Source organism: Pteronotus mesoamericanus, unplaced genomic scaffold, assembly GCF_021234165.1.
Source record: "Pteronotus mesoamericanus isolate MK-2021 breed Mesoamerican mustached bat unplaced genomic scaffold, CSHL_Meso_final contig_2, whole genome shotgun sequence".
Taxonomy (NCBI): domain Eukaryota; kingdom Metazoa; phylum Chordata; class Mammalia; order Chiroptera; family Mormoopidae; genus Pteronotus; species Pteronotus mesoamericanus.
In genome coordinates, this window is record NW_026555084.1 from 24,121,387 (window position 1) to 24,140,136 (window position 18,750).

At 39.8% G+C, this 18,750-nt stretch overlaps 1 protein-coding gene across 2 annotated transcripts in view; it reads right to left on the bottom strand.

The window, feature by feature from the left end:
* KDM3B (lysine demethylase 3B) overlaps positions 1-18,750 on the bottom strand; it is a 53,402-nt gene that overhangs the window by 15,879 nt on the left and 18,773 nt on the right. For both annotated transcript variants that reach the window (XR_008528712.1, XM_054568390.1), the window contains exons 5-11: positions 17,274-17,398; positions 15,397-15,471; positions 12,140-12,739; positions 7,217-8,456; positions 6,174-6,375; positions 3,172-3,386; positions 2,266-2,418 (exon numbers count right to left, since the gene is read on the bottom strand). Coding sequence is in view for 1 of the 2 variants with exons in the window: in XM_054568390.1 (XP_054424365.1) it covers positions 2,266-2,418; positions 3,172-3,386; positions 6,174-6,375; positions 7,217-8,456; positions 12,140-12,739; positions 15,397-15,471; positions 17,274-17,398 (2,610 nt within the window). In the remaining variant the exon portion in view is untranslated. The remainder of the gene's footprint in view (positions 1-2,265; positions 2,419-3,171; positions 3,387-6,173; positions 6,376-7,216; positions 8,457-12,139; positions 12,740-15,396; positions 15,472-17,273; positions 17,399-18,750) is intronic.

Consider the following 18,750-nt stretch of genomic DNA (forward strand, 5'->3'; position numbering starts at 1 on the left):
CATCATGATCTTGAGATTCATTCATACTGTTGCATGTACTAGTAATTCATTCCTTTTTATGGCTGAGTGGTATGCCAGGGTATGGATGTACCATATTTTATTCAGCTGGTGGACATTTAAATTGTTTCCAATTTTTTGGCTATTATGAATAAAGCTGCTAATAAATACTCAAATACAAGTCTTTGGATGGACATGATTTAATTTCTTTTATAAATACCTAGAAGTGGGATGCTGGGTCTTATGTTAAGTTTATGTTTAAATTTATAAGAAATGGTCATACTGTTTTCCAAAGTGATGCTAGCAATTCGCATTCCTATAAGCAGTGTTTAAGATTTCTAGTTCCTCCACTACTAGGGTATGGCCCTTTTGGACTCTACCCAGTGTCTCTCTGCTCTGGCTGGTGGGAATACAAACTGTGAGTTCTGTAAATTATTCAGTCACTTTCTTTCTAAAGGTTCTTTTTTGGGCCTTGAGGAGTTTCATCTCATGCATGTGCAGATCACTCTACAGCCAAATAACTGAGGCGACCTCTTCGCAGCCATCTGGTGTTCTCTCTCTGTGTAGCTGTGACTTCTTCAGCACTCTGCCTCACTCTCCTCAGACTCTGATCTCTCTTAATTCAGTGAGATGACTGAGCTGTTTCAGTTGCCTTTCCCTGTGCTACAGCCTGGAAACTGCCTCCAGGAATTAAACTGGGGCAACTGTAGGGCTCACTTTGTTTCTTTTCTCCCATGGGGATCAAACTCATGCTGCCTGTTGTCCAATGCCTGAAACTGTGGTTTCATATATTTCATCTCATTTTCTCGTGCATGGTGTTTTTTTGTTTTTGTTTTAGTGGCGGGAGGGCAATTCCTACAGCAGTTAATCATTTCATGGGCAGGACTGAAATATCTAACAGCTACTTGACATGTAGTCCCTAGTGGGTGTCAGGCCGTGTGCTAATCACTTTACATTTAAACCTCATAACAGTGCTCTGAGAGAAGTACTCATATTATCTTTGTTTTATAGATAAGAAAACTGAGGCTCTGAGTAACTACCCCAAGATACCATAGTTGGTGTAGTAAGATAGGGAAGTAGGTTTCAAATCCCAGTAGCCTAAGCTGCCTTTGCAATGATTACATTGTTTCTCTGAAACTGAAGAATTAGGAGTTCAAGAAGCAAGGGGGATTCCTGGCATGTAGTAAGATAAAACAGGAACAAAGGGAAGCAAACGATTTGAATAACCATTTCTCCAAATAAGATAAACATAGGGCCAAGAAGCACATGAAAAGATGCTCAAACATCATTAGTTATCAGGAAAATGCAAATCAAAACCATAGAGCAAGATACTATTCCATAGCCACTATGATGGCTTTAATAAAAAGACAGACAATAGCAAGTGTTGGTTGAAAAGCTGGAACCCTCGTACATAGCTGGTAGAATTATAAAATGGTACAACTACTTTGGAATACATTTTGGCAGTTTCTGAAAGGGTTAAAATGTAACTGTCATATGATCTAGCAATTACACTCTTAGGTATACACTCAAAAGAATTAAAAACATATGTTCATACATGAGAAACAATTTGTATACAAATGTTTGTAGAGGCACTCTTTGTAAGATCCCAAACTGAAAACAACCCAAATGTCAATCAACTAATAAATGAATAAACAAAGGCAGTATACCCAAACAATAGGATATTATTTGGCAATACAAATAGTGAATTGCTGATATGTGCTATAACATGGATGGAACTTTAAAACAGTATGCTAGGTGAAAAGAGGCCAATCACAGGAGGCCAAATATTGGATGAGTCTATTTAAATGACATGTACACAACAGGCAAATCTAGAGAGACGGCAAGTAGATTAGTGGTTACCAAGGGCTGAAGGGAAGAACGATTAGGGAGTAATTACTAATGGCTACAAGTCATTCTTTCACTTTTGGGAGTGATGAAATGATGAAGATGTAATTAGGTAGTAATGACGGCTACACAGCCCTGAGGATATACTAAAAACCTTTCAATGTATATTTTAAATTGGTGAGTATTATGACACGCAAATTATATCTCAATAAAGATGTTACTAAAAACAAAACAGAGGAAGATGAACAATAATCCTTCTTGGCTTATATCAGCCTTCCCAATGATGCTAAAATATTGGCAATTGCAATGAATGAAGCTAAGCGGCTAAAGAGGGCACACAAACCCATTTCTGCTTCAGTTTCCAACTGCCATACCTCCATTGACAAGTTACCTTTTGAACGGCAAAGGACAGTATTTGCTTACCACTGCGTGGACGGCTTTTCCTGAGCCTGTAACAGTCAAGGCAGACCCCAAATCCACATTTGCGACAAACCCAGTGGATGTTGAAGAGAGTTGTTTCACATACATCACACATCTCCCGAACCCCACGCACTGCTCGCTTCCATGCCACTTTCTCTGGTGGGAAGAGGAAGAGAAATATTGTTGATATCAACTCCTGAACAACAGCAAAAGACCCAGATCCACTGATTCCTACTCGAGTCATTCTGTCCAGCAATAAAGCTCAAAGATTCATGAGAAGCAAAATATATGGAATTTCTGATATTTCTGAACAAGTGTCAACAGAGAATGAATGCCACATGTTGTTACTTAAGATACTGTAAAATTGTCAATTTGGGGTAGTTTGAAATAAGAGGATTCTTCTCTTGAAAAGTAGGGAGTAATTTCATAGTACAATTTCCCTTGGCCTAGAAGTATGATCCAGTATCTCACAGACGTGGAAATAATCATAAATGTCTGAATAATGTGAGTTCTAGGTGTGAAAGATGGTGCCCAGTAGCACTTCATCTATTCATAAACCATAGAGCATTGCTTACTAATACAAGTTGGTTCAAAGGAAATTGAAAATATTCAGAGTGAACCCAACCTAGGAAGAGATCAAAATGCTTATTATGGAAGTTGTGCTACAAAAATGAAAAGGCAAGCAAGGGAAGGGGTTTTTGATTTCTTAACTTTCAAAGACTAAAACAATGAAGTCTGCTGGATATTGTGAGGACCTCAGCTACACAGTTTGCAACATAGACATCTTTTCAGTCTTAATTCATCCCTAGAACATGCCATCTGCCAATTCCTTCCACTCCTCCCCTTCAGCAAAAGAGAATGAAAGCTTCCACTAGGAATGCCTGGAAGACGAGCAAGATGGTGCCTTACGGTGTGGTTCTACCATCATCATGGCCTCCTTCTCAGACATCACGAGCTGACAGAACTGGTCCCCGACATTGGCCAGGATATACTTTGAGGTTTCTAGGTCTATCCCTTCTGCTAGGGAGGAAGAGGGAATCCACAGGTTCATGGCATCAGGGTCACTTTGCTGAGGACTCAGAAACCCCTCCACACGGAGTACCCCCTTTCGAGTGAAGATCAACCTGAGGCAAGAAGGTAGACAAGTCAAATACAGAGTAAACAGCAGCAGCCATGCAAACTAACACACACCTAAAATGCTAATACCTAAATGAAATTACATGAGACTTAACAGGAATTAGTCTGAGTTTAGAATTTTCATCACATTTGACCAACGTAGTATGCATTCTTTGCACTAGTAAGAAAGTTTGTTAATACTTAGTAGGTCTGGGTTCTTTAAAAAGCTGTCTCAAGAAATGTCTATCAGTTTCTCCACTCACTTCTAATATCTATGCCCCCACCAGCTAACTGTGACCAGAGAAAAACACAGAGCCGTGCTGTCACACTTTAAATTGATGCCTTCCTATATCAGGTGAGTCCTTAATATTGCCTGGCAGTAGCAATAGTTTCCTGGTGCACTCCCTCTCCTAGATGTCTGCCTGGTTCACATCTTTCTTTTCAAACCTCCAATATTATTTTCCCCATGAGGGCCCTTCTAAGTATTTCATGAGGAAATACAAAGAGCCAGGAGAGAACTCCCACAAACCCTCATCACCACACCTTCCTGCACCTGGGCCCCCATACGCCATGTGATCTTCTGCTACTATGAATGAACTAGGTCCCAGCAAAGACCAATCTCTCCACCTACATTCTTTCATAAATTGTCTCTTCTGCATCATCTGTTTTCCTTTCTGCCAAATCACTGTCAGTATTTGAACTTGCTATCTCAAGAATCCTCTAACAATTTGTATCTTAAAAGTCCTCTTGATTCCACACCCTCTTCCGTTTACTTGCTCGCTAGAGCAATTTCTTGAAAGAGTTGTCTGCACTGGTTGTTGCCAGTTCTAGTTCTTTTTATTTTCCCTTAATCCATTCCCATCCCACTTTCCCACACCAATCTACCAAAAATGCTTTTGACAAGGTCATCCCCCCCTTGTTAAGTCCAATGGTCACGTCGGGTCCTTATCTTACCTGACTCAGTCAGCAGCACTTGCCACAGTTCATTATTCCTTCCTGGAAATACTTTCTTCAGCTGTCTTCCAGGACACCTCACAAGATGTTCTTTCTCGGCCTCTTTTACTAGTTTCCCTCTCATCTTTCCTATCTCTAACATTGGAGAGCTCTAGAACTCAGTCCTTAAACTGCTTCTCTTCTCTATCTATATGCCTTCATTTCTCTGTCTACAGTCCTTAATTGTCTCAGTTAGACTCATGGTTTTAAATACTTGGTGACATCCACATTTTTATTTCCAGTTTGGACCTCTTCTCTCACCTTTAGAGCTACATAGCCAGCTGTCCTTTCAGCAACTCCATTTGAAAATCTAATAGGCACTGCAATTATAACATGCCCAAATTAAAGCTCCCCATTTCCTTCCTAAACCTGCTCTTCCTTGAGAAATCTCCTTATCAGCAAATTCCATTCAGTTTTCAGGCCAGAAGCTGTAGACTCCTTTCTTTCAGTCATACTCCACATCTAACCCATCAGAAAATCATGTGGCCTCTATCTTCAAAATATATCCTTAATTAATCCACTTCTCATCACCTCTATGGCTACCTCCCTGCACGAAACCACCATCATTTCTAACCTAGATAATTGCAACATCCTCTTCTCTCTGCCTTTGCCTCAATATAATCTACTCTCAAAAAGGTAGACCCAGTGCTCCTTTAAAACATTCATCAGTGTCAAACACCAGCTCTAAACCGCCAATGACTTATTTTGACATAAAAGCGAAAGTCCTTAAAGTAGTCCTTTAAAATCTGAATCCATCATTAACTCTCTGACCTCAACTCCTTTTCTCCCTGGTTTACCTGGTTTCAGTCACCCACGCTCCATAAACACACCAGGTACACTCCAGCCTTAGGACAGTCGCTCTTGTTGTGCCCTCTACCTGCAATACTTGTCTCCCAGAAAAATGTGTGGCTCACTCCCTCACCTCCTTCAGGTCATCGCTCAAATCTCACTTTCTCAAATCATTTTATTTAAAACTGTAGCTCCTCTAGCCTCCCCCCACATTTCAATCCTCTTTCCCTTCTTTATTTTTCTCATAGTTAGTATCAGCTGACATGCCATATATTTAACCTTTTTTTCCTTATTTATTCTCTGCCTCCCCAACTCCAATGCAACCCCACTCAGGACTGGGATTTGATGGGTTTGTGTGCTGCTTAATCCTCAGAGCCCAGAACAATGACTAGAACCCATTATGTGTTCAGTAAACATTTGCTGAACAAGTGAATCCACACTGTGGAAAAACCATTTGGATTTCTTTATTTAAAAAATTAAAGTTTCTTGAAAGATCATTTAGAAGAAATTCCTCTTCTAAGTTTATCAAGCAGAAGTGACTAAATAGCTGTTGTTTGGTAAAAGCAGGAGACACTCCTAGGATTTTCATCAGCTTTCTCTTTTCAAAGACAAGTCATATCACCTCCTAATCTTGCTTCCCCTTCTTTCTAGGAGACTCAAGTTACTTTAGTGCTGAAGAGGGGAGTAAGGGGTCAGGCAGATTCATAATCCAAAGTGGAGCTCTGCTTACACCACTGGTTTCAAATGGAACCCAAGTTAGGGATAACTCAACGCAGGTCAGGGGCTGACAGCTGAGACTATTCGGCTTCAGTTCTCCAAGGACAAAGCCACATGTCATTTCACAATCCAAACTAAGTGGCTACTGCGGCAGAGCCTCAGCAGAGACTCTGAGAGCAGAGAGGAAAGGAAAACAAAGAGGAAGAGAGTGAGATATACTTACAGATTCAGAAAAACAGTGGGAGTTACGTGTGAATGGAAACTGGGAAGGAGGCAAAGAAGAGAAGTTTGGGTACCTCCGGAAGTGAAAGAAGCGGCAGGCCACAGTGGAATCATCTTGCTCCTGTTCCTTAAACTTCCGATACCGCTCCAGGCGGCACTCGCGACACTTGTGCAGGTGAGGGGCTACATTGATGCATGACCCATCCTGCAGGAAGGGCTCTCCGGACTGCTTCAGCTTCTTCACTTTGCTTACATCCTTCAGGACTGACTGGCCAACTGTGACAAGGGAGAAAGGTGAAATAGTTGGTCGTGACAGGTGTAAATGAGACTCAATAACATGACCCTTTTGAGGATGCTTGCTCTGACCTGGGCTACTTCTCTTTGCACTGCTTGGGCATGTGCCCATCAGGTCCATCCTTGACAGAAAGAGAGCAGAAGGAGCTTCATTTTGGAGCTAAGGACCATGGAAAATTCAAAGGAAGTGGCCCATTAAAGTGAAACAACTCTGGGCATGGGTGAGGAAAACCCAAGAAGGAAGAAGGTAGCTGCCACCTGTCCCTACCCCCTCAGGATATGACTGTTTTAATCAAGGACTCTTCTAATCAAGCTCCCACAAGACACTGGTTCCTAATGACAATAGCTACTTTTACCACAAGACCTTTTTTTTTTAAACCATCAACTCTTACACACTTCCGGACAATAATCTCATACAACAGGATTTAATAGCCTCTGAAAAAGGCATTAAAAGCTTACATATGTGCCACAGAGAAGCAAAGTGAGGGGTGAGTGAACAGGATGGGCCAAAGGGAAGCAGACAAAGACGAGAAAAACATAACAGAAGAGCTCCTGAAGAGAGAGACTACCAAGGAAGATCAACGCTCCTCCTTTGTGGGACTCTCATAATATGGAACAGATACCTCTCTTATATTGCTGACTTAGATGTAGTCCTCCCCTGAAACAGGTCTAACGAGGGGCCTCTGTTAGGCCCTCTTGGCTATGTAATTCTATGAGATTATAGAACTTTCCATCAAAGGGAGGGCCTTTGCTGCCCTAGAAGCACAACAGGTATTCAAGGTTAGTGCCAGAGCCAAGCCCATGTACAGCCCAGCAGGATCACCTTTCAGGGGTGCAGTCCGTGGCCGGCCCTTGGGGGCCTGCTTCCCTTTGCTTTTGCCCAGCAACAGCTCAGCACTGCGCTCCCCACTGGGGCCCAGCTTCCCCATCAGGTGCTCTGGAATCCCCTTCAGGCCAGTCTTGGCCTGCAGCTGCTCCTCAGAGTCGCTCAAATCTGACAGGTCACTGTTGGTGCTGGAGTCCGAGTCCTGTCTGCAAGCCAAGCTTCGCTCATCCAGTGAGAACCTTTTCACAGCTTCAAAAGGAGCTTTGTTCTCCTGTGAAAAATCTACTGGGGAGGACAGAAAGCTGCCTGAGTGCCTGCCAAAGACGTTACTAAAGGTTTTGAGGAGGGGATTGTCCTGCTGCCCAGGCCCCACAGTTGGCCTCTCCTCTGTGGGGCTGGAGGAGAGAGTAGGCATCTCAATGGGCTGGGTGAGGCTGCTGGTGGGCGAACTGGAGCGGCCATTTCCCATGGCAGAAAGGCTTGGACCCCCGGTGGTAAGAGCTGAGCCCAGAACACCAGACACCAGTTTGGAGGAGTCAGTTGTGATGAAGAGGGTTTTCTTCTTTGCTAAAGATGCTGAATCTGAAGAGGAGTGAGACTCGGGCCAGCTGGGTGCTGCCTTGGAGGTGACAGTGGTAGCAGAGGAAGAGCTACCTGATGATGCCTGAGATGCAAAGCCACTGAAAGGGCTATGTTCAACTTTCTCCACAAATGCCAAGAAAGGGTTAGAGGGCTCTTCCCGGGACAGTTTAGGGGGCTGTAAAAATAGATTTTCATGACTCTCTGGGGTGCGGGCATTGAGGAGGCTCCGTGGGAAGGCTGGTGTGAGGGTGGGCATGGACTCTGTAGGCACTTTCTGGTCCACAGAGCTGCCAGCCTTAGAGCCTGATTTAGTGTCTGCTCCAAGGGTGGATCTGCCTTTACACAGGCTCTCAAGGCTTTGTTTGAATGAGTCTCGACTGGAGGAATCATCAGCCAAACTCTCTGAAATGGTAGTGAAGTAGTTACTGGTGGGTAAAGTTTGGGGCATGCATTGAAAAAACAAGTTTTTGGAGAGATCGGAGTCTTTCTGAGACTCTGGTGCAGAGCTACTGCCAAAAGAAAAGCCCAAAGGTTTGTTCTCTGTGGCCAGAACCCCATTGGACTGGCTTCTTCCACTTCCAAAAGTCAAAGGTTGTGATAAACTTGGGAGAGATGCTCCAAATCCAGAAGAGGACAGAACAGAATTTCTTGAATTCTGAAAAGAAGATAGCCTGAGTTAGTGATGCTAGCTTCTCTTGACAGCCTTATGATCTCTTTCTTGGACCTAGGCAAACATTTCTTATGGGCCAATCAGCTTTCCTTTCCTACAATTGCATTAAAACTTCTCATAACGAGATTTCATCAGCATAGGGAAGAAACCTGTCACAGACTGCACAGAGGGCATCTTTAACAAGACGAGCCAGAGATAGCAAGATGTCATTCATCCTGCCACTCCCTTGGCTGTTAGCCAACTGGTTGTCACAACACTAGGGGTCCGTTTAGGCTTCCAAATATCTATTTGGAAATAACGACTCCACCAGGGAACTGGTGAAAAGGATTCCTAACCAGACATCAGCTTTTACTTTAAAATATGCCAAGTGACCCTGTAATATTAATCTATCTCAATGACCTTAGAGGCTATTGTTAAAGTTTTGGTTGACGTAAACCAACCAATTACAAATTTCCCATCTTACAAAGGTGACTTTAGCCCTGTATCAAGCCCACTGTACATTCATGAACCCTTTTGGAATTTGGCCATTTAATTATGGGTCCAAGTCAACCTAAAAGTTGACTATCTGCTTCAATTAAAGTTAAACCTAAAGATGCTAAATTAAAGAAAGCACACTGGTTATTGAATACTTGTGCCATCATTAGGATCTAACAAGTCTCCAATCAGGAAAAGTATAGATACTGATATGCCCACCAAACAAAAGCATTCAGCATAACAAACTGAAGAATAAAAAAACCTTTCTTTTTTACCTTAAAAATGTTAACATCTGCACATGCATAAAGAATAGGGTCGCTTTCATATATATTACACACTCATTTACATAAACAGAAATATCCATAGGTAAGTATGAGAACTATTCTAATACTTGTAAATTTAATAAAACCCAGATCCTCCCACTTGACTAACACCAAAAAAAAGGGAAGGGAGGGAGGGAGAGAGGGAGGGAAGGAGGGAGGGAGGGAGGAAGGAAGGAAAGAAGGGAGAAAATTAGCCCTGGCTGGTGTGGCTTAGTGGATTGCGTGCCGGTCTGCAAAATGAAAGGTCACCAGTTTAATTCCTGGGCAGGGCACATGCCTGGGTTTTGGGCCAGGTTCCCACTTGGGGGCATGTGAGAGGCAACCAATTGCTCGTTGATGTTTCTCTCCCTCTTTCTCCTTCTCTTCCCTTCTCTCTAAAACTAAATAAATAAAACTTTAAAAAAAAAAAAAGAATTAACCTTCAGGTAGTAGCTGATGACAACCCTAAACATTCACTTTAAAACACTGGAAATTAATTATTCCATGACTGCTTCATGAACATGGTGTTTCCTTTTGGGATGATGAAAATTTCTGAAACTAGATGGTCATGGGTGCACAACATCGTGCAAGTATTAAATGTCACAGTACTATATACTTTAAGTAGTTAAAATGGTAAACTTTATGTTCTTTACCACAATTAAAAAAAAAGTTCCAGATAGGAAAGGGCTATGTTAAAAAACAACAACAACAAAAACAAGAGGGAGTTTCAATTTACTTAAGGCATTCTTGAAATATGCAAGGAACCTCCATTAGGACTTTCCTGGAGGGAGGTACAGAGGCATGAGAACCAGGCAGGATCCCAGGCAGGCTCCCTTGGGTTGCCTCCAGTTGACATTTACTATAGACGTTTTCAGAGCATTTTAAGAGTTCATAATTCTGCTTTCTTTTCCTTCCCACTAACCAGCTACCATTGACTTAAACCCCCCTAACGAAAAAGAAGAGAATAGACATACACAGCCCTGAGGCATTGCAGTTGCTTCACCAGCAGGATTTGGCCTGGAGCCTTGACACCTGCATGACTGCAAGGAACCAGCACGGGGTAGCTCAGGTTTCACTACTAAAGTTACCCTTTAAAAATAAATAACGCACATGAATGAAGAACAATTTGGACGGTCTTTCATTTTCCTTCAAATGATTAAATTCCAAATCCCCTTCTTATACAAAAGTGATGACAAGCTGATTTCAACTCAATTTTCTGGGCAAGAAGTTTCTGGGGTGGGGGCAGTGTCCCTATTTTAGATTTGACATCATAAGGGAAACATCTATATCTATATTTTTAAATCCTACCCTCAGGGAGAACACCTAGGCTGACACCTTAGCAAAATTACTGATGTAGTTACAGAAATTTCTCCAACCTGTTTGGAAAATGCCCTTTGAGTCCACATTTCATCTATTCAGGTTTGCTACTCCTAAGAATAACAGCATGCAGTAGAACTTTCCTTGTAGCATGTAAAATTTCATCTATTTTATAATTCTCCGTTTTCATCCACACTGCCTTTGACATGTAGTTAATTTTAATTAATTTGGGCAATATGATGGCACATAATCTGGAAATCCACATAAGATCCTCACCTAGTTCTCTTTGGGAATGCTGATCAACTAACAGAGCACAAACCATGCCATGAACAGTGTGAAATTTGCATTTACAGGCCGCCTTCTCTTCTGCCTGAGCATTTTACCTCCTTCCTCATCTCTGCATGCTAGCAATTAACAAACTGTATTTTATAGAGAAAGGAAGAAATCAGATGAAATGTAAGTGCCATGTTTTATCTGGCATTGTTATACCTAAAATGATTCGATTTTAGGATATGAGCTCCTTCAAAAAAGGATTTCAATTCTTTATTTATAATAATATGGTACTTAGCATATAGTAGTTTCCTATACATAATTTAAAAAATAATTTAGTATTTTATATTTGTATTTAATATTGCAGCTTGAAAAAACTATGACTAGCATTATAAACCATACTTCGAAGATTGAAACGAGTCTGAAGACTGTAAGAACTGATTTTAATATTGTTTCAAGTTTGATTGGGGAGTCAACTTAACATTAATTTGTATTTACCAAAAGTTCCAATTCAGCAATAATACATGCATATTAAAGAAAATAGTAAACTGGATAATTCTGTGATTAAATTCCATCAAATTTTCAAGGTAAGACTTAAAAAAATTAAGTTAGGCCCTGGCCAGGTGGCTTAGTTGGTTGGAGCATCATCCCGAAGACCAAAAAGTTTGTGGGTTTGACTCCCGGCCAGAACACATGCCCAGGTTGTGGGTTTGAGCCCTGGTTGGGGTGAGTCAACTAATCGATGTTTCTCTCCCCCTTCTTTTTCTCTCTAAAATCAATAAAAAGATATCCTTGGGTGAGGATTAAGGGAAAAAAAGAATTTCATGGCCATATCAAATCATGGGGAAGAAGCCCAACCTCAAGGGAAAATATCATAGAAAATGATGAACTAAAGATATGGGTTGGTAATAGTAGTTTTTGCAAAGCCTTAATTATAGCGCTACTATAACCAATACTGTATGTAACCAGTTAACTTTGCTTCTCATAGGCTTGGTGGAGGCTCAACCAGTACTTAATAAATAGGTAATTGAATTAAAAAGATATATGTTAACACCTCATTAAATTGGGTTGTATAATTAGTTTTGATTAGCCTAATTGTTCAGGTGACTTTTAAGAGCTAATAAAGTTATTAAAATATACACATTTGCCCAAAGAGCAGTAAAGGTCTATCCACAAAGTTCAATTTAAGCATATCTCAGAAATAACTCCTTCCCTGTGGCATTTGAGATGCCTTTTAATGTTACCAAGAAAGTAGGGTAAAAGAGTGAACTCAAACATTGCATATCTGCCCCTGAAACAACTCACCTCTCCTGGGGCCTGCGACCGGCTGCCTTTCTGTTTTTCGGGCCCAGTCCCTGCTGCAAGGCCAGTGTCTGAGATCCTCACCGTGGTTGGGGTAGAGCTGGCGGTAGTGACCACAACTGCTGAAGCCACCATGCTCTGGCCAACTTGTTCCAGTGTTTTTCCTGCCTCTTTGCTCTCAGCTCCACCTACCTCTGGGGCCAAAGGTGTCTGACCTGTGGCTGTAGAATATGGAGTAAAAGGTACGGGTGTGTCCCCACCTACAGGCTCATCCTGCACCACCAGAGTCCTGCCGTTTTCTTTGGTGTAAGTGGCAAAGCGAATGCTGCGGTTAATCTGGGGGACAAACGTAGTTGGTGGTTGCTTGGCTCTCTGATCCAGCCCTGGCTCTCCACTGGCACTCCCTCCTTTCCAGGGGCCTCGGCTTGCCTCACCTCCATCGTTCCCATTACTGTCTACTTCACCCCTGTCTCCTTTTAATTTCTTTGTTGCGGGGTCACACCCAGAGTCCGAAGCACTTTTTCTCCTCCGGCCATCTTTCCCCTCTATGCTCTCTCTCTTCTTTTTTCCTTTGGAAGGTTTTACTGCTTTTAACGTACTCCCCTAAAAAACAAAATTCAAAAAAGATTGATTACAAGGGATTTTCCATCTTGTGAAAACTATAAACCATTAGCTCTTTCCCATCTCTAGAAGCAGAAAATCAAAGCAGGCACAGATGGCTAAATTCCAACACCAGCTCTAAGACATCCCTTTTGTCAAAAAGCTCCAATCTTTCTGTGACTCAATTTATACACACATATTCAAGATAATGGTCACTAGAGATTAATTCACTTGGCAAATCTTCCCTTAAATAAAATGCACTACTTCCTCAAATGAAGGACCATTTTAAACATTTGTGAAATTTTTTTTTACAAAATAGACTGCCAAAGCTACTAGACTGGGAGCTCATTTCTCCCTTGATTTAAAAAAAATCAGCTTTATTTCATTTTTATCTCCTTGTTTGACAGTAACTGGCATTTCATATATTGAAAAATAAAATCTCTAGAAGCCATGAAAAACTGATGACAACAATAGGAAAACTAACATTTATGAGTCTGTGACCAAAGAAAAAGTGAGCAAACAGAGACAGGTTTGGATTGCTCTTATAGACACTATAAAGATGCAAGCAACCTCTAGATCTTATTTAAAAGCATTAGACAGAAGAAAGCAAAAATGGCAGGCTACCACACAGTATACAGTTAAATCTCTGAGCTCTTTCAATAATTTCAACATATCTCATGAAATCTTACTTGTGCCTTATTTGAAAGGCCAGATAACCTTAAAAGATACAGGTTAGAAGGGGCAATTCCTATCTTCTTCCCTGAGAAGGACAAAGGAAGAGGGGATTGGGACACAGCTAACAACCTCTCAAGCAACATTTGTACAGCAAGGACTTGTATCTGGAACATTCTTAAGACTGGTATTCCACCATAAAGCAGGTATTCATTTTTTTATTCAAATAACTTTCATATAGTTTAATTTGGCGATAACATGTTAGGGTGGCAGTAGCTAGGAACACAGTTATTTGGCTATTAACATTATCTAACTTAATAAATCTACTCTTATTGCCCTTGAATATTTAGATTCTTTGTGTAGATCTGAATCTTTGCTGTAATCATTATTATAGGTGCTATAACAAACTGTTTCAAATTTTATATTTCTTCAGCCAGTTCTAGTTCCTGTATTTTTCTTTCTTTCTTTGCTTCCTTCATTTCTTTCTTTTCTCCTTTAATTTCCTTCTATAATTCTTAACCAAAGCCCAAGATTTCTTTGTTTCTCCCATACTTTCGGTAATATTGATCTAAGTTTCTAAATCTTTCATTTAAGAACTGTTTCTGTTTGCTAGGAATTGTTTTCACTTGATCCTTTCAAAACTTTTTTAGCTCTTGTTCAACCTCTATCACCACCCAGTTTCCCTTGTTGTAAACTGCAGAAATTTGATCAGTGAAATCTCTCCTTTCTTGCTCACTCATCATTCAAGAAATGAGGTGAATCTCTAAGAAGGGTTACTGTAAAACTTAGCAGAACTGTCGATAATAATCATGCTTTGCTAGTTAAGAAGACAGTCACACCATGACAAAGCTGAAAAGGAAAGAATCAAAATCTATTGCTGGAAACCACAGATCGACCTCACCTCTGACTCATCTGGCCAACTTGCAGAGCCTGGCTCATAGCAACCTTCCTGAGCAACAACTTATATGTATGTCCTACTTACGGTGAGCTACTCACATGTGAGTAGACAGCCTAGGACACTGAGATCAGTGACTCTTCAGCTATATCTGGCCAGCTTAACAGTACCTGGCACATAATAAATGAATAAATGAAATAAGGAAGGGAATAAAAAAGGGGCCCAATATACCATCAAAGTAACAGGTGTTTACAGCCATGTAAACACAGTCAAGACATTTTTCCTATTTGTGGTAATATGTAGTAAAGATCTATTAAATTTAACCTTGATTCTTCTTTTCCTACCCTCATCTTGTGTTATGAAATCAAGAACGACTGGATAAAGAAGATGAGGAAGAACTGTATACTTAGCAAGAGTGGCCAAAACAGCAGTATTATAGAAGTGCTAAGAGAATATGAGGAATATGTGGACAGTTGGCCATCCTCGTCCATGTCCTACAGAAGAAAAATAACAAAGGATTCCTTGATTGGTTCAGGTACTGATTTATAATCTTTTTTGGGCTATGGTAATTTTGAATGAACCAAAAGTTGGACTGGTTCACAGTAATTACAGAGTCATTTACTGTGTGCTGAGCACCAAACTAGGCACTTGTCTTATTTGATCTTCTTGGGATATGGAATCTCAGATTCCCCTGGAGCTCACTACCATCTAGTGGAAAGAAAAAGATGATATAGCTTCTCCTCCATTTCTTATTATTGGGTAGGCCATGAATATTACTATTGCTTATTACAGCTTTAACTGTCTACTGTACCTTTCAAATATACCTGTCCTAAAAGAAAGTAAGAAGAAATAGTTAGGCTATGGATTTTTAAATGGCTAGGTGACACAGCCATTACTGAATGGGATTGCTCAGACTAGGTCTTTTTCTTGAGACTATCTATCCTTCCTTAACTAGCAAAGACTGTGAAAAAAACAAGAAATGTACAGAGATGAAATCCAAAGGGTATCCATGGATAATACACACATAAGGAATCTACATAATAACATAAAGCAAGCTCACAAGTCTGCTCAGAGACTCAGTCCATTACTGTACCTCGCTCTGAGGCGTTGAATTATCCATCAGCATCACATGAATCAGTCTAGGATCTACAGACTTGATCTCACCACTCTACAGTAGGAGCAGGATAACAGATAATATGAAAAAGAGGGAAAAAGATTTAATACGTTATCCACCAAAGACATAATTAAGTATTTTTCTAATCTACATAATTATTTTTGTATTTCTACTCCTATAGTAGAACAAAAGCGCTACCAGATCGGGGATCACTATTATCTAATTCATTGCTAGATAACAACATCTGAAACAAGGTCTGGACTATGGTAAGTGTTAGAGTATTTGGGTCTCTTTTAAGGATGTTAATTTCAAATTCTCCATCTCTAAAAAACTTGCTATTTTGTACATTATAGAAACCGAAAACCTTCAGAATTAATAATGATTAAAAGCATCACTGTACTATTAAGGAATAAAGGATTTCCACACCTAGGAATTTATCCCAATAAATAACGTGAGTGAACAATGATATATATGCTCAAAGATATTCACTGCAGCATTATTTGTACTACTGAAAATACTGGCAATGATTAAAATGTCCACCAATTTTTAAAAGAGATTTTATTTATTTATTTTTAGAGAGAGGGGAAAGGGGTAGGGAAAGAAAAAAAAGGGAGAGAAACATCAATGTGTGGTTGCCTCTTGTGCGCCCCCTACTGGGGACCTGCCCTGCAACGCTGGCATGAGCCCTGGCTGGGAATCAAACCGGCAACCCTTTGATTCACAGGCCAGCACCCAATCCACTGAGACACAACCATGGTAAATGTCCATCCATTTTTGATTACAGGTAAATTAGTCATGATATATTAATCCAGTGGAATAGTTTGCATCTATTTTAAAAGGACAAGGCAGCCCTGGCTGGGTGGCTCAGCTCAGTTGGTTGGAGTGTTGTCTTGTGTGCCAAAAGGCTGACGGTTCAATCCCCAGTTAGGGCACATAAGTAGGTTGCAGGTTTGATCCCCAATCAGGGCGCATACAAGAGGCAACAGATTGGTGTTTCTCATATCAATGTCTCTCTATCTCTCCCTTCTTCTCTCTCTAAAATCAATAAACATCCGTGGATGAGGATTAAAAATATAATAAAATAAAATGAAATAAAAGGACAGAAACATTTCTATATGTATTTTACACAGAAAGATGTTAATTTACAATTAAGTAAAAAAGGTAATTATAGAATATGTAATATATACCAAAATGTTAATGGTAGTTATCATTGTGGAGGGAAGAGGTCGCTCTTAATATCTACTTTATATATGTATATTATGTGAAATTTTAAAAAGAAGATTAATTAATATTTTTTTAATAATTCAAAGAAATAAATAAAATAATTTATGTTTATATTATCAATACATATGACTGCTAAGGGCAGGTCCGAAAGCAATTTGAAGGTATCAAATACAAATCTGTCTGCTTCAAAATACTTATGTAGTTTTCCCTACACAATTCTCTAGGTAGCTTTAAATGCCATGTTTTTCCTGTTTACTTCATTAGAAACAATTTTTCCAGTATCTAAGGGAGAGTGGTACATTACAAAAGCAAATGCTAACTAAATTTTTAACTACTACTAAGCTTTACATGATAAGATGATAATACAACTTCACATTTATACATTGTTTTACAGATTTCAAAGCACTTTCAAATACATTATCTTACTTTCCAACAGTGCTGTGAGATCAGTGGGGTGGAGGTATTACCTAATTAATTCTAATTTACATATGAGAACAATGAGGTTAGGGAAGTTGAACAGCCTTTCTCAGGGTCTTACCCTCTTACACACAAAGTGCTCCCTTTTTCTACACCTCCCTCTGTAAGGGAATGGATGGGCCTCAGATGAAATAACAAATAACATGAAGCCTCACCTCAGTTATAGATACCTCCATAAGACGAGTAATGGAATCTTGATGGCTTACAACACCATAGATCCAACTTACTTCCCCTTCTGGCTGGTATACTTTGACCCTGTGACCTTGAACACTGTAGGGACCTAAAGGAGAGGTCAGTCAGTATCAAGTATCTTTGGCTAAGCTACATTTCATAATTGGCTTTAAAAGCAGAAGGAAAACTATATAGTATAAATATCTGGCACTTTTAGTCTTGTATGGAGTTGAATAAATGAGTAATTTCAGATTTACCATACTCAGCAACTTAAAAACAAAACATAATAGTAAATTCAGATTATTTAGAGATATCTTAGGCTCTCCCAGGCCTCTGATTCCACCTTATCTCAATCTTCCCATTCTAGAATACATGAAAGAGAAAGGAAACTTAGAAATAAATCAAACGCTACAGGTAGTATAAGAATGTACTCAGATCTGACACATAACATTAAAAAAATAGGAGGCAAGTAAGTTGAATATACTGTTTTGTTAAGTGACCGTATGAGTGATATATAACCATTTACACTCTACTAACTGACTTTCAGCAACAGCAGGTAGAAAGTTCCATTTATGAGATTTCCAACCTTTGCACTAATGATAATCTGAACAAATATAGCACCCGTTTTCCTAGGAACACAGGATTTCAAAGATATTACTTTCTCAACTAGTAATGTTACCCTGCAGTTTCATCTGGCCCTCCAAGACGGACACTTTCTCTCTCCTGCACTTCTTATCCATTTAAGACTATATAGCTAAATTGGTTATTTTAACGTTACCTCTCAGTTATAATTAAACTTTGTTAATTTTTCTACACATATGGATACACACCTCCACCTCTCATTCTGTCCAACTTTCTTCTCTCTGCTATAATTTTGTTCTCACATTCTTTCTTCCCCATACCTTTCCTTGATTATTAAACATCATTTTATCCTGATACTCTTCTTCCCTAAAGAGGCCAGTGTTCTTACTCCCACCTTTACCTGTTTACATTTAGATTGACATAAGAGAACCAAGGATATTATTTCACTGAAAATTATGATCATGATGAGGTTCAGAAAGGAAGAGTGGATGTATGACATGAAGGGAAGGATAAATGAAGCAATGGTACGCCCTTTGTATAGAATCTTGGGCGACTGTATCTGAACATGAAAAAGGTAATCTTTCTTGTTTTCGTTCTTAAAAAATAACATGCTATCAATGTGAATTGAGTCTGTGGACATCTTCCTTTATGAATATACCTTGCACTCTAAGTTGTTATGATTTGCTGATGTTAACAGTCTTTAGTCCTTGATACCCTTACAGACAGTAAGCTCAAGAAGAGCAGAGATTTTTCAAGCTTATAGTTATATCTCTAGTACCTTAACATTGTGTCTAGATCACAGTTAGTCCTTAATAAATATTTAAGGAATGAAGAAACAGCAAAACAAAACTCACAACAAAACTGTGTATTATGAAATGT